The following is a 24,020-nucleotide window of genomic DNA, read 5'->3' as shown; positions in this document are numbered from 1 at the left end:
GAGACCAATATTTGGTCTCCAGTAGTGGGTATTGGCTAATGGAAAAATGCAAAGATAGGGCAAGCATAGATATGATAGTATGTTCTGGAATGCTCCCCAAGCCTTCACTAATTTTTATTGTGAAATTTAAATTGGGGTGATATCTCTATCTCTGCATTTTATAAGTTTAGATGGGGATTTCTTGCATTAATTACTTGGGGGGGTGTGTATGGAAATACCTACAGCTTCATCTGACAAGGAATTCCCCAACTTAGTCGCGTGTGTGTAAAAGTAGCTCTTCTTTGCTTGGCTATCTGCCTGTTTGATTTGGTGCTTCCTAGTTCTTCTGCTGGAAGAAAGAGTAAGCAGTTATTCTCTAGGTTTTCCCCATGGCACTTCTGACTTGTAGACCAGTATTAGGTTTCTTTATTTGTCTCTTGTCCATGTTGAAGGTATAGGTTCCGATTAATTCTTGGCACTGCTTTTTTGCCAGTAAGCATAGGGCATTTGTAGTTCTTTGTTACAAGGCTGGGCCTGTTTCCTGAGTGATAATAGTCAGTTTGGGATGGCTTTGAGTTGGCATTTCCACATACACATGAAGTGACTTAACTGTTTTCTGTACATGCAAAAATACGGCTCTCGTCCTCCACTCCTCTTTCAATACTTACACATTAACTTACAGTGTACTGCAAAATACATTGAATTCTACAATGATTGGTCTGAACCCATGGCTGATAAACAACTGAGTTAAAATCCTCTAACTTAAATTGGAAAAAAACTAGATATTATTGGAATGTGAACTAAACTACATTCTACTACTTCTGTTGAGCCTTTCTCTTACAATGTCACCTCTAGAGTGTTTAATTTGAGGGTAGATGTACCTGTGTGTAGGGGGGTGATGGTTAGTGGGAAGAGGAAAAAGCAGTGATTGGTATTGAAAAAGACTCAAAACATAGATATCTTGCAGAAATAAGCAGTTCAATATTTTTTCTTTCACTGATGCTGTTGTTATAGCACAACAGCTATATACAAAAGCTGTAAGGCTTTTGTATAAAGCAAAAGAGAGAAAAGCAGTTCAGAATGAATTTAAGACCTTCGGTCTATACATAAAATTAAACACCAAAATAATTTCTGGGAGAGCCCCATCCTTCCTCACTGCCAGGCTTGTTCTCTGCCTGCAATTATCTGGGCACATATTTAGCAGAATGCAGGTGATGCCAACCTCAAAAGCCCTGAGATGTATCATGTCAAGTTTGTAGGAGCAGATTCCTCATCCATCTTGCAGAACTAGAATAATTAAAAATTAGTGAAAAATTAGTCACTTTAGGTTTTGAATTCAGAGGCCAGGGAGGGGAGGAGTCTTTCCAATCTCAAAACAGAAGTATCAGTAAGTCAGTGGATAGAGTTGGATTTGTAAAGATCAAGATAATTAACCATATCATAGTACGTATCTGTCTGCTCAAGCAGTTGCTAGTTGCCCAGACAGCTTTTGAATGTCTTAGAGAATGAAAACTCCACACCCTCCCTGGGCAACCTGTGACAGTGCTTGGTCACCCTCACAGTGAAAAAGTGTTTCCTGATGTTCAGAGAGAACGTCGTGTGTTTCAGTTTGTGTCCGTTGCCTCTGGTCCTGTGAATCACACTGGACTTGCAAATGCTTTCTTGGCTCCTTTTATTTTCCTGACTTAGAATAAGTGCAGCGTTTGAAGAGTTAGCAGGGTCAAAGTTAGAACTTTTGAAATAGTTTAAATATAAGAGGGATTAACCTTGATTTTGTTTTAATAAGTGCTACCCCTGCCTAGTTTTGGAAAAGTCAGAACATGCACACAGGATATAACTGGAAAGAATGTTAAAAGAAAATATTACCATTACTTAAGCCTTTCTTTGCTGAAATCATGTGACAATTTTAGATCGTAAGTTACTTTTATAGAATGGAAAAACTCTCAAATCAGCTTACTAAAGACTGAGATAGTCATATATGAAAAGCTTTTTTTCTTTAGAAAATTTCATATATGTTATTTATCTCCTTTTCATTAATTTCTGACTTGCACGTTTCTCTTAATAGGTACAGGCCTTGTATTTTGTAACTCAGCCTATCTCTTAAGACAGAGAATTTGACTGATAGGATGAAGACATTTAACTGACTTTTAATTAAACAAGTATTTCCCCAAATAACCTTATTTTACCAAGGATCTTGCAGGGCAAATAGGCCAGTGGCCAGCTGTGCACTACATGGAATAAACTGCAGAATGCAATCTTTTCCTGAACTTAGATATCTTTATAATATACAGATATATTAATAACTTGGCAGTCTTACCAACAAGGCTAAGAGCTGAGAATGGCTTGAAAAGTATATTGTTGAGAAAACCCCAAGAGTGGCTCAATCATTTCAGAATTATGCTGTGGCAGGTGTAGCATGGGGTGGTTGTTTTCATTATTACAAGCGGTAACATTTGCTATGTGACCAGTGATCTGCCCCTCTAGTGCTGTAGCTGCTGCGTTTCATAGCTCAAGTGTAGCAAATTCTACAGCAGTCTGAATTTCCAATGCATGTGCACCTTGGAAAGGCATCACTGGAGGTAAGATTCCTGTTGAGTATCCTAGAAGATCTTAGATCTTATCTGTGCTACTCTGTAGTTGGTCCTGTTGTAATAACTGTTTTTACTGTGGATGTGCTGGGGAGGCTCAGAAGTCCAGCTGTGGCTTCAGTGTGGCTCTACAATGGTTACAACTGGATGAGAAGCAGGCAGGGGTTACATATACCAGGAAAATTCAGGAATTAGCACAACTTATATTATGGTGAGAAGCTGTCAAACTTTCAGGCGTGTGCAATGAAGCTCCTCATGTAAATCCAAGTCACCAGATAAGTGCCTGCAAATGTTCTTGGCAGAGTATTTTTTCAATTGATGTTCTATGTGACTATAAAGAAAAAACCTGATTCGATGGATCTTTTACTGAGCATACCACTTTTGTCCTACTGAATTAAGGCTAATAACTGAGCTATATTTGGAGGAACTGTGTGTCAGACTTTCTGCTTCCTGCTTTCTATGTAAAATTTCAAAGGATCAAATAGCTGGAACTCTGACTCTGGGTTAGCTGCGATTTTAAATAAGGGTGCAAATCTGTTCACTGCATTTATCCTAGTCTTTTTATTGCTTTTACTTCTATAAGTTAAGTGCATAAAAAGGTTTTCCCCTAAAAATGGTCCTGAAAGTGGGAATTACTTTCTCAGGAGTTTGCCACCTATAGTTTGTCAGATCCACTGACTGAGAATTATAATGAAAACACAAGAATTTTCACCTCAACATGAGGAAGAAGAACTTTATGTTGAGGGTGGCAGAGCACTGGAATAGGATGCCCAGGGAGATCGTGGAGTCTCCTCTGGAAGCTTTCAAAACCCACCTGGATGAGTTCCTGTGTAACCTGCTCTAGGTGGCCCTGCCTTGTCAGGGGTGTTGTACTGGGTGGTCTCCAGAGGTCCCTTCCAGCCCTAATAATTCTGTGATTTTTCATTAGTTCTGGAAAACAAATCCATTTATGAAATTGAGATAATACTCTGGACAACATTTGTATTATAAACATAACACTGAAGCACCTTCTGTAAACATCTGAAAATAACATGTTTGGGTGCAGTATTTTCACTGAAAAATATTCCCCAGACTTATTTTTGAGAATATTATTGTCATTGCCCAGCTGACAGCTATGTTTTTGGTGAAAGTTATTAACTTTTGAAGGGAGAAAAATACTTACATTTTATAAAGAAAACGATTAAAAATATCACACAGATTTACACAAAAAAAATGTTAGCTTTTGTTTTAGTAATTTTTTTTTAAAGTTTCATTTTTTTAAAAGATGGTGAAAAGTTTGAGTAAAAATAACCTTTAATCAATTTTTCAAATTAAAAATTAGCTGGAATACATGTTAGTGCATAGCTGCCTTGTATTTGTTGCTATTTCAGATAAATCTGTGGAGTGGTCCAGCTTTTAATGAAGTTTTAGGGCATCGAATTCTTGAGATTTTTCTCTTGTATCAACGAATACAAGCTGTATGTTTCACATACTTATACACCAGCATGTGAGCATTTGTTGACACCGAACTAACCCTGTAATTGTCTGTGTTTGCTCCACTGCGCAAGTTTAAGTGTTTGTAGAGCACTGGAGATAAGCTGGAAGTGTTCGACCGGGCTCAGGGGCAGCAGCAGCTGCTCAGCTTGTGGCTGAGCTGCCTCTGGGGAAGTGACTAATACTGTGTGTGCCTTCCTGCCTCCCTTTTGCTGTCTTTATCTGGAGACACAGGTCTGGCAGAGCTCAGTAGGTTAGCTTCCAAGTTTCTCGTGTGGGGTGTGCAAGTGCGACGTGTTCAGCTCTGGAATTCTGAAGTGTGCAACAAGGATCCCCAGCACGGAACCCGCGTCTGACAGCGCTGCGCGGGCAGACCCGCATTCCACTAGGGCCGGCAAGAAAGTTAACTACCAACGCGGGGCCGCCCCAAAGGTGGCTGCGGAGCAAAAGCCCTGTTCCTCGGGCTGTGCTGCGGAATTCCGGCGGTGGAGAAGTGCCTGGCGCCCCAGCCCGTGCTGCTGCCGGTGCCTCCCCACCGCCCGGGCCCCGTCTAACGCAGCGACTTGCGGAAACTGCTGTTCCCCTTGGAAGAACTCCCTCCGCCCGGCGGTTATGGCGGGGCAGGGAGCCCGCCCGAGGGGTTAGTGCTGAGCCCAGGGCGTCCCTCCGAGCAGGCGTGAGACGCCTTCCGTCTCCAGTGCGGGAACGCCGAGCGCCGCCGGGCTCTGCGCTGGCCGGCAGCCACACAAAGCGTGGCTCTCCCTCCCCTCCTTTTGTCTGCGTGGCTTTGTCTACTCCGTCCGGCCCCCCCGTCCCCGGAGGCCGGGACTCCCCCCCCCGCCTCCGGCCGCCGCTGTTCCCCCCCTCCTGCTTTGTGCCACCTGCGCGCCGTGGGAACGGCCGCTTGCCCAATCCCGGTCCGGCCGCGGCCGCTCCGCCAGCGCCGCGCCCGCACAGGTGCACGACGCGGGAGGCGCCGGTTAACGCGCCTTCCCCGCGCGGGGCTCCTCCCGCCGCCGCCGCCTCCCCTCGGCAGCGCTTCACTCGGGAGGGCGGGAGCGGCGCGCGCCGCTCCGCATGGAAGGCAGGGAACGCGCGCGGGAGGGGGGGGCGGCGGGGAGGGCGGGCGCGCGCGCGAACGGGGCGCGGCGATATAACCCTTGCGGAGCTGCCTGGGAGACCCCGGGCTTTGGGGCTGCGCCAGCGCGCGCGGCGGCGCCTCCTCCTCCTCCCTTCGCTCTCCCCCCGCTCCGCTCCCGCCCGCCCTCCGCCCGCCCCCCCCTCGCGGAGTGGAAGGGGCCGGGGCTGGTGCCAGCAGCAGCAGCAGCAGCGGCGTGAGCGCTCGAGCGGCCGCCATTTTACGCCAGCTCCAGCAGCAGCACTGCCCGGACACACCGCCGCGGGAGCGCGGAACGGGGGCAGCGCCTCAGCACGCCGAGCCGCGACCCGCGCCCCGGGAGACCCTTGGCACACGGCCGTTCACCCCCGCAAACACACACAGGTCAGCCCGGCAGCGCGCCGGCGGGATCGGCGCGGGGCGGGAGCGGGCCGGGTGGCAGAGCGGGGTGAGGCGGCGCAGGGCGGGAGGCGCACGCCAGGGCCCTGCAGCTCTGTGGGGCCGGGGCGCTGCGCGATGGGTGGAGGAGCTGCTGGCGCTGCCTTCGTGGCCGTCGCTGTCGGGCGGGAGGGGGACGGCCGGGCCGGGCCGGTGCCCGGCCCCGGCGAGGAGGCGGCGGCCGGGGGCACCACCCGGGCCGGGCCGGCGCGGGGCGCGTGGCTCCTGCCTCATTGTCCCGCCGGCCTCGCCGCTCCATTCATTGCCCGCGAGGGGCCGGGGGGAGCCGCGGCCTCGGTGCGCGGCGTGTACGCGGGGATCGGGGCCGCCTGTGCTCAGCGTGCCCCCGGTCACGTCGGGAGGCGGTGGGCGACGGGCAGCGGCGTTTCCTGGCCGGGAAGCGGGGCCCTGCATTGTTCCGGGCAGGAGTGCGGCCGGGGGGCGGCGGCGGGGCCGTGAGGCACCGCGAGCTCTCGGCTGGGTGGTGAAATCGGGCCCGGGGTGTTGCAACCCGCTGTCCGGGGGGAATAGGGTGAGAGGTAGGGAATGGCTGGGGCTCGGGGCGGGGGGGAGCCGCTCCTCCCGCGGGAGTGTGGCGGGGAGGGGGGGAAGTCGGTCACTGGAGGAAGTTGTAGGACATCTGAACGCGCGGAGCACGTGTTTCCATCGGGCTCATGGCCGCCGCCGCCGTGGGTGGGTGCGGGCTGGGAAGAGCGCTTTGTTCCTCTCGCTTGCCCGGCCGGCACGGGAGTGGAGGCGGGAAGGGATCCCGGCCGCGCCCGGGGCCTGGAGAGGCGGCGTGAGCCGAGGGGCAGCGAGTTTCCAGCGGGAGGTGGAGGCGGCAGCGGGTGTCAGTGACGGTATCGCGGTGCATGTGGCAGGTTTGGTTGTCCTTCCACCCCCGCTGTTGGCTTTTTGCTCCATTTCTAACTTATTCAGAACCTCTTAGGGAGTATGTTAAGAGAGACAGAGAAGGGAGGTGAGTCAGAGTGTCTGGCTGGGTTGTGTAAAACCTGCAGTGAAAGCTACCCCACCCCCGCTAGGCAGTGGTGTTAGGGCTTTCCTTTGTGTTAGTGCTTCTTTTGAGGAATTTCGTGCGTCTTGCAAAACTGAAAAAAGTATCAAGGAAGTGATCTACGATTTTTTATATTTTTTTCATTATTTTCAAAGAATAGGACAGTCTGTTGCATGTATTGTCACTTGAATTGTTCTCCCTGAAGATATATTTAGCTTAATTTTGATGCTTATTGCATTTGAACAGATATCTGGAAACATGGCTACTGAACATGTTAATGGGAATGGTACTGAAGAGCCCATGGATACTTCTGCTGCAGTTACCCATTCTGAGCATTTCCAGACATTGCTTGATGCTGGTTTACCACAGAAAGTTGCTGAAAAACTAGATGAAATTTACGTTGCAGGTAAGATGTAAGACTTGCAAAAGCACATGCACAATATTTTATTGGATCCTGCTGTCTTTGGGCTAAAATAGCAACTTTTTGTGGTTTCCAAAAGTATGGGAACTGCAGTCTTGCCAAAATCTATGGATGTTGTATATTCAGTGCTTTAATTTGTTGTAGTATTTTTCAGAGGAAGGTCTTGAGCTGGGCTAGTTGGGCTGAGGGGTGGGAAGAAGTATGCAAGTGACCAGAGCAACAGCTGGAATAGACAACAGATGATTTTTAGGAGGAGTAGGTGATGTGGTCTTTGTGCATTTTTTACCTTAGCTATAGGCAGCTGTAAGTAATTAAAGCCTCAGTATGCATCTTCTCACGTAAAAGATACTTACTGACATGGCGTTTGGGCTCATGGATGGAAAGGTTATTGTATTGGTTTTCTCAGATGGGACAATAGCTAGTATTTTTAAGCTTGATTTTTGGATTGTGGTGGTCATTTTTAGTGCTGCAGTATATTTGTCTTTATAATCTTCTCAAAACGTACCAAGGTATCATTGCTAGGCAAGCTAAGTCAGATTTTGATAGGTTTTGATAAATTCTTCTAAATTCAGCTTCAGGATATTGAAATTAAATTTGGCCTGTGTAACATTTGGGTTTCACAGAAGTCAAACGAATACATAAATGCAGTAACTTTTACTCTGAATCTTAACTTTTTTGCTTTTAATTAAAGAAAGGTTAAATACACAATATTTAACTTCAGGAGAACTAAGTGGTTTGTTAGGTATAGTAACTTACTTTAATCAGTGATTGATTTAGAGGTCACTAAAATGTGTTAGATGTGTTAAATGTGGTTTTACAAAGATTATTGCCCAAATATAATTAGTAATTTTTTTCCTTTTCTCTAGGGCTAGTTGCACATAGTGATCTAGATGAAAGAGCTATTGAAGCTTTAAAGGAATTCAATGAAGAAGGTGCACTGGCAGTGCTTCAACAGTTTAAAGACAGTGATCTCTCACATGTTCAGGTAATGTTAAGTAATTTAGAATATAATTGTTGAGGGATAAACTACTGATTGACTGGCAAGAGATTTGTTTAAGTCTCTTCAGTTATCCATGTGTGATATGTGAAATGAACACTCTACTAGTTCATGGTAAAATGAGATTCAAGCTTGTCATGTTTTCAGAACTGAGGATTCTATCTTTTGCAGAACAAAAGTGCCTTTTTATGTGGAGTCATGAAGACATACAGGCAGAGGGAAAAACAGGGGACCAAGGTGGCAGATTCTAGCAAAGGACCAGATGAGGCAAAAATTAAGGTATGTCCCTAAAAATAAGTTATGAGGTCTGCCTGGTTTGTTTTAAAGCCGTTGTGACAGATACCTTTATTGTTTTGTAACTGCACTTTTTCTTAAAAAGGCTATTATAGATTGTCATTATTGAAAACTGTCACTTGTATTTTTGTCTTGCACTTCTTCCGTTTCAAGTGGAAATCTAATATATTGTTAATTGCTGAAACTGAATGTATATAAACATGAAAAAGATTTCACAGTCTGCTGTATGTGTTGTTGAGACAGTTACACTATTTCACAGCTAAAAGTTTGTGGAAACCTGTCAACATAGTTATTCAAGTTCAGAATACATAAGTTCAGCTACTGCTGCTGGGGTTTTTTGTGGTTTTTTGTTTGCTTTCCCCCTCCCTCCAGTTCAGATGTAAGGCAACTCCACAATAGGGAGGAGATACCACGTGTCTGAAAAAACAGATTGTAATGGATTTAGGATTTAGCCCAGTTCTTATGACATAATCACTGTGCTCATAAACTGTACCCCTCAAACTGTCGTAATAAGGGATAAATTATTTTTTGGACTATGTCTGCTACTAGCAAGAAGCTCTTGTCTCAAGAGTTAAGCATACAATAATTCTAAAATTCTGTGATTAGCAATTTTATCAAAGATTAAGGGAAGGAAAACCATCTAAGCATGCTTAGGTGATGCCATAGAAAACCCCGAGAATCTTTGTTCTTTGACATTTCATGTGTAATGTGTAAAATGAGCATGTTATATTACAAATAATTATGTACCTTGTAAAAGTAGAAAATCTTTTTTCTCCTGAGTTTGAGTCTGGGATGCTATTAATTATAAATTCAAAAAAACTGGTGCAATTTTTGTCACTACCACATAAAACAACAATATTATGAGGACTTTTTTAATAAATTCAAGTAGCATAAGTTTTACTGCTGATGGCTATAGCATTTAAAATAACTGCAATTTTCCAGTTGTGAAATTGCTAATATTTGACTATAATTGGGCTTGTTTAATATGCAGTTTCTTTATGTGTAGGGTTGATTTGTCTTTGTACAAAATTATTAAGAAAGCCTTGATTTCACAGGAGTTTCACATGCATTTGCATACTGATTTTCATCTAACATTTTAAACTGCTAGTATATCTGTAACTGCATGTAGTGCTTCTAGTGAGGGTTACTTGTCCTGGGATGCTGTATGCGCCTGCAAGGAATTTGGAGGGGGGAGGATAGGAGAAAGGAAGTAGTACTACCATGTGAGTGGTTGGATACCTGAAGCAGTCTGTACAGTGTTCCAGGGGTGTAAGCACTTAAACATGTGTTCTTTAACTTCACACTTATGAGTAATCTCATTAAGTGAAGGGAACTCTTGTGCATAAATGTCTGCAGGATTGGACATGCCAAAACAAGAAGTGGCTCAGACTAAGATCTTCCTAATTAAAGGGAAGCTCACTGTTCTATTACTTCTTTTTTGGGGGGGGCAGGAGGGGATGTGTGTTTTGTTTGGATTTTTTTTTTTTTTGGTATGAAAATTAAGGAATTGGGAAAACTGTATGTGAATTTCTAATTTTCTAGCAATGTTTCTTTACCTGATAATTTTGTTAATTGTTTGGCAAGTTTCTTGTTCAAGTACTAGCAGTAGGTTTGTTTGCCTGTGGGATCTTCAAAGCAGCACAGTTTAAAAGGAATTATAAGCGTGTCTGTCTGTGAATTTAGGGCAGCTAAACTTGCTCAATTTGTATCTGATTTTAAAGTTTTAAGTTTCTTACTTAAAGGCACTGTTGGAGAGAACCGGCTACACCCTTGATGTGACTACTGGACAGAGAAAGTATGGTGGACCTCCTCCAGAGTCTGTATATTCAGGACAACAACCTTCCGTTGGTACAGAGGTAAGAAGGGGAATATGTTTATGTAGATGTGCTCTTACTGATTGCAAATATTTTTTTATAAACAGTGCTCCCTGTGTCTGTTGTAGATATTTGTGGGCAAGATTCCGAGAGACTTGTTTGAAGATGAACTTGTTCCATTATTTGAGAAAGCTGGGCCTATATGGGATCTCCGCTTAATGATGGATCCACTAACTGGTCTAAATAGAGGATATGCTTTTGTCACTTTTTGTACTAAAGAGGCAGCTCAGGAAGCTGTTAAACTGGTAAGTTTTCTTGGGACTTTTTGGGTTTTTTTTGTAAGAACACTCTGTCTTAGAAGCAGTTGTCCTGGTCCTAATGCTTAAGTGCTTAAGATGAAACTGTCATTGTTAGATCACTTCATAAATGTCCACTAGGTGTTCTTAAATGTATTTCCATGTTGCATATATATTTTTACTGAATGCATTAGGGACAGGGGGACAAAAAAAGCTCATGGACTGCTGTTTTGGTCCTTTTAGGTGCTTTATTATTAACCACAATTGTATTAGCAATAGTGACTTCTGAGCTGTCTGCATGTGCATGAGTTTTGGAGAGCAGTGATGTTGGGGTTGCTGCGGGCAAGGCAGCGCTGGTCAGGGTGTCTGTGACTCCTGATGTGCTTGTGCACCAGCAGGGGGCCTGCACTGGAAAAGTGCTTTGAAGTCAGAATTTCATAAGATACTTCAGATGGGAAAAAGTGTCTCTTGAGCGTTGAAGGTCTGTTCTGTTTGCTGCAACTGGCTGGAGAAAGTCATAAATCCTGCCAGCTTAAAAAGCATTTCCTCTCTTTTACACAGAGGTGTGAAATAGTTTGATATAGGATACTCCTAATAAGCTTTTCAGGTTTTATGCATGAAGTACCCATCCCTAAAAGAGAAGGTGGGGAGAAACAGTACCCTGATCCTCGTACCATGCCTTTGTTTTCCTGGTTAAGTTAAAGTTGAATTTTTTGAGCTATTTGCTACTACATTGATATGACCAAGATCAGTGTGTGGTATGATTTCCAAGAGTGCTAACCACAGTCATTCTGAAGTGTACTGATACTATATTGCTGTAGTAGGCTTAACGTACTTTGTTTTGTAATACGGTTTATCTTAAACTAAGGTGCCCAATGACATATTAATATTAGTCAGTTGGTGGAGACAAATCAAGCTGAAAATAGGAATGTGTTTTAAGAAGGTGTACAAATGTCTATGAAAGTGGAAGTACAAAAATAATCTGGCATATGCCGTTCAGCTTTTTAAATAAGAACAGTTGGTTGTTCCAGCGTACAGTCAGATATGTGAGGATAACTGTATTCCTCTTTGTACTTTCATTGTTAACATAGATGTTTATATTGTGTATGAACTTTTAAGAGTTAAGCACATGACTTAGCAAAGTAATGAATCAAATCACATAAGTCCTCAGAGGCACTTAGTAATTGAACAAAACAGAATTTTTCTTCACTTAGGTGGATTTTGCTTAAAGGCAGCATGCTCTGAAAAGTCATTTTTGTTTTCATGAAAGAAAACATCATATCCTAGCCTCAGTCTTCCACTAAATGATACAAGGGAATGAGGTACTTGGTGTCCCTTTATGTCTGATCTTTGATATGCAGGAAGAAAGGGTATTGTTTTTCAGTTAAATAGCCACTGAGGATAATATCTGAAAAGTGTTGCAATTGATGGGGCAGTCTTTCAGCCTTTATGCTAAACTCATTGAAAGTAGGGTTAGTTTTAAATTGGATCCTGTGACATTAATTGGTGTTTTTTCATGGTTCTAGCCATAGTTGACTGGCTAGTTTGGTGTAGTATAAGTTTCCCAAGTTATCTAGAAGTGATTTGCAGAAGTATTAGCACATTGTGGCCCTTGAGCTCAGCTGAAAATTGTGAGTCTATCACTTGTATTAGTTCCACACGCAATGGGAGATTGTTGAAAGACTGCTTAGAAACGCTGAACCCTTGGTTCTAGCCATTTTCATATCTTATTATTTTAACAGGTGTTCTTTTCGATACTATCTGTAATCTTCTGATGTGTGTACAGCTTATTTCCCAGCTTTCTGGACTCTGTGGGATAAGGATTCTTCTCTTATTTTCTATCTTCTTCCCAGAGGCATTTTTTTTAGGACTCTGTGAAGTATAGAAAAAATGAGACTAAAATCCTCTGCACTGTCTGTTGGCTTTTGAGTAATAAGAGACAGCTATGTTTTTGTCAATACCCAGACTGCAGCAGAGAATAAACTGACCTGTCTTCAGGCTCTTGGAGTTGGTGTAACATACTTTGCATACAGTTCATATCTGTGTGCCTGTTGTATGTATCATCCACAGTCTTTATAACAACTTAATGTAAAACTGAACTAAAATTTTTGGATACGCGTATTGTTGACTTACTGTGTTCATTAGAAGAAATCTTCAAGTTTTAATATGTCGAGGCCTTGATTTTGTTTATGCATATGCATTTTTAAGCCACTTAAAATTAATTTATGTTCAGATTTGTAAATCTTCTCAGTATCAGGCAATAGTATCACTCCATTTTTTTCTCAAGCACAGCCAGAACTAATTTAAACACCATTTATGGAATTCTCCCCTTTTTTATGTCTATTATTTAATTCAGTGTGGTTAACCCATTAAGTAACTTTCTAACTTAACCTAGTTAAGTAGAAATGCCATCTCAAATGTTAACACAAGCACTCACCATCAAAGTATGGTGGGTTCATTTTGGACTTTTTTTTCAATCTCAGTAATTTTTTTTCCCCTGTTAACACATTTACTTTGCTTTATACTGTTTAAGAATTACAACTCCAGTTGTGTTCTTTTGCACACACATTCAATTCTCCCTCCTATTTCATAAGAAGTAATTAAAGTTTTTCAAAAGATCCCTGCGTGAATGAGGTTACTGTAGACATGTTAAAAGATAAATACTTTTGAGGTGAAGCTTGTAGGAAAACATACTGAAAAGTATAGTAGCATTCAGTGTATTTTTGACTAGAGCAGGTGTAAGCTTGATCAAAGTGGGGCTACAGGTGGATTATGCAAATATGCCATTTAAACAGTCTGCCAGCTATGCTTAGCAGTACAACTTGCCATTTGCTCCTGGAAATAAACTAGAATTGGTAGTGAAAGTTTAAATGGATAAAGTGACAAGACAGACTGTATGCACACCTTGACTTGTTTGTAAGTTCTTATAGAAGTCAGCAAGGAAAAAATAAAAAACTGTTATATTGTCTAGAAAGCAACAATATCTGTTACTGACTTCAGACATTGATTCAGTGGTGACAGGAGGGGGAAGCAGTATGCTGACATAGCTAATTTGGTAGCCTGACTGTTTTGGCACTTTACCCAGATCATGATCTGGGCCTGTTTATGTCTAAGTTTTCAGATGGTATGCGAACTATTTACCTAAAAATCACCAACGTGATAACTTGATATTTGAGAGCACCTAACTGAAGACTGTTTTCTATGTGTTAAGAGAAACATGCAATGGAAAGTAGTAGTTAATGCATTGTAGTATGAAAAAACTACTAGAAACTATTGCAATATGCAGAATATATTAATTTTACCTTGCTGCCATGAGTTGTATGAGAGACTCTTTTTGGATTAAATATGTAGCTGAACTTCAGTTTTAGGGTTTAGCAGGAACAGTTAAATAATATGTTATCTGTACAGAATAGAATAGAATATTTCATTTGGAAGAGACCTGCAACAATCATGTAGTCCAACTGCCTGACCACTTCACGGCTGACCAAAAGTATTGCTATCATGATCATCATCAAGGACATTGTCCAAATGTGTCTCTTAAAACACTGACAGCTTTGGGGCATTGACTGCCTCTTTAGGAATCCTGTTCTAGTGTTTGACCACTCTCTCAGTAAAATAAGTTTCCTAATGTAAAGAAATGTTTCCCAATGCACACTTCAGTTAAAAAAGAATTAGTTTCACAGACTAATAAACTATAAACTTCTTTAAAGGTGTTTTTAAAGAAATTCTTTTGAGTTACTGTAATCTGTCTCTCATTAATGTGTGCAAATCTGTTTATTAGTGATGATAATATACATACAGTCTTCCTCTGCAATTGTTTCCCACTTTAAAGTCAACTATTCCTCTGCCACATAGGTAACAGATATGAAGATAGAAGTCTTTTGCTGTGTCCTGCTGTGTTTTGAGACATAATTATTTGTGAAGATGTCACTCCAGAGCCTTTTCACATGTACAGTTCTTCTTTTAGCTTGCTTTTGGTGCAGTTAACTAGCTTAGAAAAGTTTCAGTGATGTAATTTTTGTTTGCACGAGATAAATATAAGTAAACATCTTCCCACTGATTTTATTTCACAAAAAGCAGGATAACTTGCTTATGCAGGAAGATTTACCACCAAACACAAGATAACTCATGGAATAAATAGCTAGATTAAATTTTAAAAAGCTGTCCTGCTACTTGTCAATATGATGTTGACCACAAAATACAGTTTGTTGGCTAAAGAACAGTCCTTTACGGGGCTTCCAGTTGGAAAGGGGTTGATGTACCACCAGCTTACTGTCCTGCTGCTTATTTGGATGGTGTGTGTCTGTGTCTGCATCTTCAGTGAAAAGCATTTTTGTCAACAGGTGTTTACAGTAATACTTCTTTTTTTCCTCCTTAAACTGCTGACTTGTTCAGGGTATTTTCTAAATCTACTATGAGAGACGCATTTGAACAGAAGTCTTAGTATTTCAAGTCAGTAAAAGTTAGTTCTTGCTGTTTACTGTCTTTACGTTTGTAATCTTTATGCTTTGGAAAGTATTTGCCAGTGGCTCTTGTACACTTTGTGGAAAATACCTGATCACAGCTCTTTTCATTTTGTTAACTATGGAACTTTAGAAGGGAATCTGACTTTAATTGAGACTCATGTCTTGTATTACACACAAATCAAGAATTTATAGACAAAGTCTGTAGAGGAACTTGCATTTTTTTTCTGCCCTGTTATGAAGGGAGAAGCCTTGACCTTGATGACTTGTACATAAGATTTACCTTTTGTGGTTCTACATGAAAAAGTCTCTTAAGGAACAAGTATTAAGAGACTTGAACAAGAAGGGAAGAATAATTGTTGGCTGAAATTGTGGCGAAATCTTAGAGAACGTGGGTATACTTCAGAATAGGTGAATATGCATTGTAAGAATGTGTTAAGATGCGAAAACGTAATATATTGCTCAGTGCTGGGCTTTCAAGACTTAAATATTTGGTATGCTGCTGTTGAAAGGGAGTGAAAATTATTTGTAACTGATGAATGTCCAATAATTTTTTTTTGCAGTACAACAACCATGAAATTCGTTCTGGAAAACACATTGGTGTATGCATCTCTGTTGCCAATAATAGGCTTTTTGTTGGCTCTATTCCTAAGAGTAAAACTAAGGAGCAAATTGTTGAAGAATTCAGCAAAGTAACAGGTAAGTCAGTAACTATGTTTTGTAGAGTTGGAACGATGTCAAATGTGATGGGTGATGAACTGTCTTCGCCATCTTTTCACTTACAGTCAAATGATGATGAATCCAAACCAACACCGCTCAGCATTTGTCTCAGCTTTTAGGTGTTGTGGGGTTTTTTTCTTTTTGTTAAACTGTGCTGAGGGCTGAAATATTTCTGATTACACTAGATGCATGGTTTCAAGTTTTACCTATCAGTGTATAATGTTTAAGAAACCATTGAAAGAAATTTGAATTTGAAGTTTAATAATTTCAATACTAATAGATGTTTTAAAACTTCTCAAGGCAAAACCGAAGCTAGTTGAAGAATGTAGCTAGTTCTATGTTTTAGTGATCCGATAAGTCCGGATAGTCTGATGTCTCTCTTTGAAAATGTCAGTCTTGAGAGAAGGGAAACTACAATGTACATAGTCTCAAGGGTTTAGTGTGTTCCTGCTTTTTTGGAACCACTTGTCAGATGCACATTTGCCTGAAAGATAATCCCCACTTCATAATGCAAATTCATTTATTGAAGACATAACAAATAATTATTTTATTTAATTTCAGAGGGTCTTACAGATGTCATATTGTATCACCAGCCTGATGACAAGAAAAAGAACCGAGGTTTCTGTTTCCTTGAATACGAAGATCACAAAACTGCTGCTCAGGCCAGACGTAGGTTAATGAGCGGCAAAGTGAAAGTCTGGGGAAATGTTGTTACAGTGGAATGGGCTGACCCTATAGAAGACCCAGATCCTGAAGTCATGGCAAAGGTAATAAAGCTATAAGGGGACCATAGTACATTTAAAGTGCTGTGTTCCAGATGAGATACTTCCTGACATTAGCCTAAGATTAAATAACATCTTTCAGCCTTCTTGACAGAGATGATGTGAGATGATAAAAATATGAATATACTCTAGAAATTATGTGAATTTGAAAACTCTTTATGGCCTGATACTATTTTGTGCTCCCAAGGCTGAATAGTGAACATAATTCTTGCCAAAATGACACGTAGGATGATGTACTTAATTTCTTATCTGGAAGCGATGGTGGTGACTCCAAGAACTAAAATGGTTTTATAGTTTAATATTTGGAGGGACAGAAATCTAGATATGATCACAGAACAAGCCTTAATTCTTTTTAAGCCTGGAACTGTATCATTTCAGTGTTAGAACATGTCAGTGTTCAAACGTGCACAAATGTATTTTCAAAGTTGCCATTAGTAGTTATTTCTGAGAAGTTAGGCAATTAACTTGTATTTGGAACTCCGTAGTTATTTTTAATTTGGGGGAGTTAATTCCTTAAAATACCTAGACTAGTAATATTTTGGATTTCGAATATTTAGGTGAAACTGAAGTCTGGAGTGTTAACATTTTGACGTATGTCGTAGCAGTTGTTTTATTTATGTGCGTGATGTTTTGCCAGAAACAAATTACCTGAATTTTTTTTTCCCATCAGATATTGCCCAACCCTGTCTTTTTCGGTTGTGTTGTGTAGCTGAGTTGTTTAATGGAAACTCCTAGCTAGCCCATATCCTTATCTCTTTCTCTTTGCTTGCTTTTCGTCTGTGCTTTTACTCTCATCTGAGACACGTCACTTGCTGGAGTCCTACTTTGATGGACCTAGTAAGATAGCTTGGCTGGGATCTCCTCTTTGGTGAGCCATAAGGGAAAAGGGTTGGGGTGGGGGCTCATTTTAGGAAAAAAGCTGCTTTTGTAATACAGGTATTACAGAAGCTTTTGGACTATCCTGTCTGCAGACTTTATTTTTCTTGCCCGGCATCATAGACTATCAGCAGCAGGGGAAGACTCTTGCAGGTAAAATTTGTAGAAGGTGGCACTTCCTAAATATGAACTATGTGTTCAGTTTCTTGGCTCAAAAGAGAAGAGACCTAATCCACCAAACCGTTAAAATAAATGGGCAGGAACTTCTGGTGACATAACTGAATAGATGAACAGGAAATGATAGGGGTCATAGTCAGGTGTCTTTTCTTAGTAAGTTTACAGATCTGGGGAGTGAAAGGCTAAAGAAATTAAAGCTTGATTGTGTTTTGCCCCATTTACTGTACAGTTTTTGAGTGTATTAATGCCTTGTTTTGTATTTGAAATGGGACATGAAAAGGGAAGAAACATGGAAATGAAGGGAAGAAATACAGAAAATGTAGATAAAATCACCGTGCATACTTCTAGGGCCATGTGCTGAAGATGGGCATGAAGCTTGGGTTGAAGATGTATGGAAAAACAAGACTATATGGATTAGAATACTGAAAAAGTAGAGAACATTTGGCTTGTATCTGAAGGCAGAAGTTGAGACAAGCATCGGTGTCTGACCTTCCTCAGTGGCTCTGTCCCTTAGTTTATTCTTGCAACAAGGAAAGTCTCCACTCCAGGCTTTCTTATCTACCTGCTCTACATTTAGAGAAACTTACCACATCTGGCACTTTTCTAAATGTTAGATTTACTTTCTGTTGTTTATTGCTGTCTTTCTCCTATGAGAAGGAGCAGTGCAGGTGCAGCTTCAGTCAATAATCTCCTGGATGTGAGCTGCAGGTTGGCTGTCATTGCTTCTGACTACTGTCAGTCTGGAGCAAAGGGAAAGCTATTGACCCATGTCATCTTGCACGTGCTATGGTAGAAGGCTTTGAAGGAAACTGTGATTTGGGAGAAGTAGGTTGTTTTTTTTCAGAATAATCATCTGGTCAACAGTTTTCTTGTCAAGACTGCTAGAAAAGCAAGTCCATAAGAGCAAACTATGAGGAAGATGAATTCACCTTTCTAGTGAGAAGGTGAACAGTGTTCTAAATCTCGCAGAAGTAGCATGTAATTTCATCAGTATGTGGGCACCTACTAATTTAAATTTCTGAAATGTTTACTTGAGTCTTTTTTCCTTTGTCCTCCAGACTTCTGATAAAATGTTGTGGAGAATACTGTATACGTGAATACTTAAAATTTAAATGGACTGTTAACTTAAATACAAAGTAGCTTGAGCATGATGAGGGATGAAGCTAGATTCTGAAGCTAAATGTATGTGCTACAGGAGATTAGTATTTGTACTGACAGATCAGAGTAGAATTGGTCACGGCGTTGACTTCTGGTCCAAAGTGAACTTTTTTCCAACTTTCAGTGGTTGTGTTGATACCGTAATCTCTCCTAAGTGTCATTTTGTTGCCTCTTATCCCTGTAGTCTAGATAAATTCATTAATGTTTTACTTGATTTCTGTAGGATGGCTGAGGCTACAGAGGACGTTCCGGAGTGGCAGGTTAAGCAGCTAAATAAGGTCTTATGTTTGTGGCTGCCTGGCAGATTACAGGACAAGAGACAGGGCTAGTAACCGTTGGAGAATGTGGCCTGAAGTGTTTGTGCTGTAGGTAAGAGGAGGAAAAGGAGCAGATCCCAGAAGTTTTCGGGATCTTTAATCTTAAGCAGTTTTAAATGTGAGTTCTGCCATTACAACAAAATGCTGGTACTGGGTATATTGCTTGTTAGGTGTATATATGGATTCTTGTATCTGTGAGGCTTAATGAAAAGGACTTCTTTTTTTTTGTTTTGTTTTGTTTTCCTTCCCTCCCTCTTTCGTTAGCAGTAAAAAATGGGTTCATCTTCTCCCAGCCTATGCTGTAACCTGCCTAGTAGCTTTGACATCATATTTGACTTGTTCAGCTACCGTTCTAATCAGTAACATGACTAAAAAATTTTGGCTGTTAGAGATTAATGGATTTGTCCACACTGGGAAAATTTAAATTAGTTGCTTTTTTATTTCTTTAAAAAACACTGTTAGTGCATCTTGTAACAAAAAAGTGATTATTCTGTCAAGTTTTTAATCATGTCTGATATTATGTCAGTCATCATGAATTTATTAGTGAAGGCTAGCTAGGGTTCCTCATGAGATTCTTGCTTTCATCCTTTTCTAAACAACAAGAATAAGGAACATTTGTTTAAAGGTTTTGGTTTTTAAACCCATTGATTACATCACAAAACTTCCTGTAATTAATTTCCATAGAATAAGGTTAAGGGAACAATTAGGATATTTTACTAAAAATGGTTACTATGTATGAGTTACAATAAGTAAAGGTTAATCTTACCACCAGAACATGTAGGACAAGCTTAATACATAGTAGGAAACAGCCTTGTGTGTAGAGTTAGCCATGACTTCTACCATCTCGTGAGAATCAGCAAGAATAACTATTGCCAAAGACCAGAGTTGATACACTGGGTTAGATTTACGGCCTGTAGTATCCCTTCTTCCTAACTGCATCCCATCCTAGTTCAGCTAGTGAGTGAGACAGATTTATGGAAGTCTGCCCTGTTTATTTGTAACTTAATTACACAGTAATTCTTATAGAAAGGGTGTCTGGGTTTATTGAGTTCCTATATGTGGTGGGAGTAGAGTATAGCTCTGCTTCAAAGATTGAAGGATGCTTTCTTTTGTCGTTTTACACCTTGTGTTATCTATGTTGACCTTCAAGGTTAGGAGCAGGAAGTCAGTGCTGCCCTGTACAGTGTTCAGTTTTTGTCATCGGCTAATTTGAAACCAGTAGGAGCAAAGGGGATGTGAGCAGAAGTTGCAGGTCTTTGCAGCTGATTGGCAGCTGTACTGTAGGAAGGTGAGAGTATGAACATTCCTTGACAGTAGGAGGTGAGTAGACTGTCAGAGCGTGGTGCCAGCATGCGGAAGGAACTCTTCACAACAAGTCTCCAAGAGGCTTGTAAATTTCGAGAACTCAGATGACATCATGTAAACATGCTAATGTCCAGTCATTTAGTGCAGCCTCGGCGTGGACACAAGGATGAGTCTTTCAGTACTAACGGGTCACTAATAGGTGATTCCCGTTGTCCAGAGTATGTTGTCTGCTCTGTTAAAAAAGGGTTTATTTTAAGCCTTTGTCAGATAGCTCTGTATTTTATCATATGCAGTTGGTGGTTGCTGAAACTTTATATTGATGATTAGTCACTGTCAGGTAACAGGGCAAGTATCAGTAGCTGAAAGATTACTTGCCTTTCTGCTTTTAGAAGCTGGATAGCACTTTGTGTAGCTTAAGAACTGTATTGCATGCTTTAGCGAGCTGGGGGAGGGAATAGACTTCCAGAGTTATTTGGAGGTGGCTGTTCCTCAAGGGAAGGGCAGAGTTTGACTTGTGAGAAAGTCCAAGGGTGACTGGGCAGTGTCAGCCTTAGTATCCCCCTCTGTCTACATTCTCTCTTTTAGTAGTGGCTTCAGGTCCCTGAGTGCCCCACAGGCAAGCACGAGTCGTGACACCAGGTATTTGGTGTAGCTATAGCATATGAACCACAAGTTAAGCAGCTTGAAAGCTGCAGGCCTGACACCTCTGACCTAGATATTACAGTGATGACTGTTCTGCAAATAACTAAACAAAAGTCTGTCTAAACAATTAAATGTTTTGATAAGTTAATTGTTTTGTGTGTAACCAATCCTGGTTACCTTCTTTCAAGTTTGAAAACGTTCTGAGGTGAAGATTGCTTCTGTTAGGATCCTTTTAAACATTAACGCAAATTGGATTGACTTTCAGGATACTAATACTTGTGTAATCATGTTTGATAACAGATTCAGTATTTCTGTCAGGGAATTTTGGAGCTAACTCATGCTGTATGACTATATAAGTGTACATATTCATGCATATGTATATAAAATGCTGTACAGAAAACGTAACAATGTTTTCAGTACTGCCAATAGCAGTAACTTGCAAAGCTTCATTTTGTGTTTTCAAATTAGATCATACTTCTAAGTACTTTTTTTTGTTTTCACCCCCTTAGGTAAAAGTTTTGTTTGTACGCAATCTTGCCAATACTGTAACAGAGGAGATACTAGAAAAGGCCTTCAGTCAATTTGGAAAGCTAGAGCGAGTGAAGAAGCTAAAAGACTATGCTTTCATTCATTTTGATGAACGGGATGGTGCTGTAAAGGTAAGTGAATAGGACTGTAACTGTGTGTGTGTTATAAGTAATGAATAAACATAACATTTAGAAGCTGTGTGCTGCTTTTAACTTGAGAAAAAGGTTTGTCTGGAGAAACAGTAATGCATTGTCACTGATAACTTTATTCTCTCTGGGTGTCTCTTAGGATGATGCAGTTGATTGACTGAAAAGTGGATTTTAGGTGCATCTATCCTAAGTAATTCTGCTGATGAGTTTCTAAGATAATCATGTCTTACATTTGAAACTGAAGTGTCAGAAGTTGAATGACTCTTCTCACCAAATTATTGGTAGAATCTAAAGCAGTTTCTCTAAGGCTGGTGATAAAATCTTAGGTATTTTTTATTATTTTTGCAGGAAACACTTTTTTTTTCCCCATGGAAGGTGCTGGACAATTGAATAATTGTCATTTTTGGATTTTGCTAGCCTGGTCTTGATGTCATCTGTTGTTAGGAAGGGAAAGTGTAATTTCCCTCCTGCCTGTAGTGTTATCTGTTTTTTGTGTTCTGTGGGAGCATGCAGGATACAAGGGCATTCAGTTTTTCATACGTATCCATATGCCTTAAAGCAGATGCTTAAGAAGATCATGGAAGGAGTCTTCATAAGATATGTATCCTATCAAGGTTTAGCTATGCAGAGTACCTAAAAGTGGTAGAATCTTTAGGATTTCTCTGCTTGAAATTAACTTGTAGCAATTAGTGTGACTCCTGAAAATTGTACATGGTGGGGGACAGTATGGAAGCATTTGACGGTTTCCTGTTTCACTTTTTTGGGGGGGAGGAGGTTTGGGTGATGGTGGGTTTTTTACGTGGATTTGGGGAGGAGGGGTTTTTTTGTGGTTGCTTTGGGGGTTTTTTGTTTGTTTGGTTGGTTTTTGTTGTTTGTTTTGTTTTTGTTGTATTGGGTTTGGGTTTTTTTGTTTGATTGGTTTTTCTTTGGGGGGGTGTTTTGGGGAAGGTTTTTTGTTTGTTGGTTTGTTTTCTCCTTGTGGTCAGTGAAACTTGACTTCTAATTTTTGGCTTCTGCTTGAGAAAGAAAGTTATATTTATTACAGGTAAAATAAAGGAATAGAAGCATATACTGATCTTTAGCTTTAGTACTGTTTGCATTGTGCTGACATTAGGAATTTATTCATCTATTACAAAATCTTTACTTTCTGAAGGACAGTTCTGTCACTTCATTAATTGAAACAGCTTGCAAAGATGGAAGCCTATTTAAAGTTTTGAGTGGAAGATTCCTAAACTGATACACAAAGTCCTGGGTTTGAGAGCCAAGTTTAGATGAAATGCATAAAACTCTGGAACCCATTATACTATGCTGTCTGATTGTTTGAAAATTTTTTTTTTAGCTTTATACTGTTATTTTAGGTTTGGATAACAAATTTAAAATGCATACTCTAAGAGATAGAATAAAATTAATAGCTTTGGATATGCTTGGAAGTATATTTAAAGTCTGGTTAATTCCTTCAGGCAATGGAAGAAATGAATGGCAAAGATTTAGAGGGAGAAAACATTGAAATTGTTTTTGCTAAGCCACCAGATCAAAAAAGGAAAGAACGGAAAGCTCAGAGACAAGCGGCTAAAAATCAGATGTAAGTGTAAATGCATGCACTTATGTTGAATTACTTCTGAAAGACGTGTACACTCCTGCCAAATTAAAACATCTGGTTATTTTAGTAGGTATACTATAGTGTATACAGGTTTTCTGGCTTCTCTGAAAATGTTGGATGTGCTTTTGTTTGCATTTTACTTAAGATGTAGTAGTGGTGTTGGTGAGAATTCAGGTACTGTCTTGCTCTACTCATTGAGTGTGAGAGCACTGGAGGAACTGTCTGAAGGTCATGAAACGTACATACCTGTTTTTATTCTCAACTTCCATTGGTACAGCCCCCGGTTTAGTAAAGTACTCCGTGAAAGGATAATCCTGATATTCTATCTTGTCACTTCCAGAAGATAGATCTGCCCGCAGAGCTTGTGAACCCTTACTGATAGAGATTTTGCACTAGTAAATGCTGAACGTGGAAAAAAAAAAAAAAAGGCGTTCCTTGCTGGTGTGTTCTGCTTAATGTTCTCATGTGTTTTTCTTCTTGGACATGTTCTAGCTTTCTTAACCATATTCCCTCCCACACCTTATTTCCAAAAATAACTTCTGCAAGTGCTGTTGTGCAGCATCCAAGAAGATGGAATAGTGAGGTTGCAAGATTAATAGAGATCTCCACATGGTGACCTACTGTACACATGGAATTGGTTAAGTTTACCCTGCTTATAGGTCTCATAACTTTGTTAGCCCTTTTGTTCTTCCTTGGGCATCTGGTGTTACTGTAAGAAGTGGATTTCTTCTTTTTTCTTTTGCCTCTCTTCTCTGCCAGGCAGGACTTTACTATTCTGCTTAAATCTTTTGCTGATATAACTTTACTTCTTTCTGTGTATTCTGTATCTTGGCAACACCACCATAAATACCTGTTTATTTAATTAAAGTAT

General features: G+C 40.7%; 1 protein-coding gene across 5 annotated transcripts in view; it reads left to right on the top strand.

The window, feature by feature from the left end:
• The first annotated feature begins 5,395 nt into the window (after positions 1 to 5,395).
• Positions 5,396 to 24,020, top strand: part of SYNCRIP (synaptotagmin binding cytoplasmic RNA interacting protein) — a 26,508-nt gene continuing 7,883 nt past the window's right edge. For 4 of the 5 annotated variants that reach the window (XM_017824705.1, XM_017824696.1, XM_017824684.1 and 1 more), the window contains exons 1-10: positions 5,410 to 5,541; positions 6,857 to 7,016; positions 7,898 to 8,016; positions 8,200 to 8,307; positions 10,065 to 10,178; positions 10,265 to 10,441; positions 15,459 to 15,594; positions 16,177 to 16,382; positions 21,382 to 21,531; positions 23,010 to 23,131. In XM_017824705.1, coding sequence (XP_017680194.1) covers positions 6,869 to 7,016; positions 7,898 to 8,016; positions 8,200 to 8,307; positions 10,065 to 10,178; positions 10,265 to 10,441; positions 15,459 to 15,594; positions 16,177 to 16,382; positions 21,382 to 21,531; positions 23,010 to 23,131 — 1,280 coding nt within the window. In that variant the 5' untranslated portion in view covers positions 5,410 to 5,541; positions 6,857 to 6,868. Of the gene's footprint in view, positions 5,542 to 6,856; positions 7,017 to 7,897; positions 8,017 to 8,199; positions 8,308 to 10,064; positions 10,179 to 10,264; positions 10,442 to 15,458; positions 15,595 to 16,176; positions 16,383 to 21,381; positions 21,532 to 23,009; positions 23,132 to 24,020 lie in introns of all 5 variants that reach the window. The other variant, XM_017824715.1, reaches the window with a different exon arrangement.

Source organism: Lepidothrix coronata, unplaced genomic scaffold (assembly GCF_001604755.1).
Source record: "Lepidothrix coronata isolate B3197 unplaced genomic scaffold, Lepidothrix_coronata-1.0 Scaffold4, whole genome shotgun sequence".
NCBI classification, from domain to species: Eukaryota; Metazoa; Chordata; class Aves; order Passeriformes; family Pipridae; genus Lepidothrix; species Lepidothrix coronata.
This window is presented reverse-complemented; position numbering and strand designations above follow the sequence as displayed.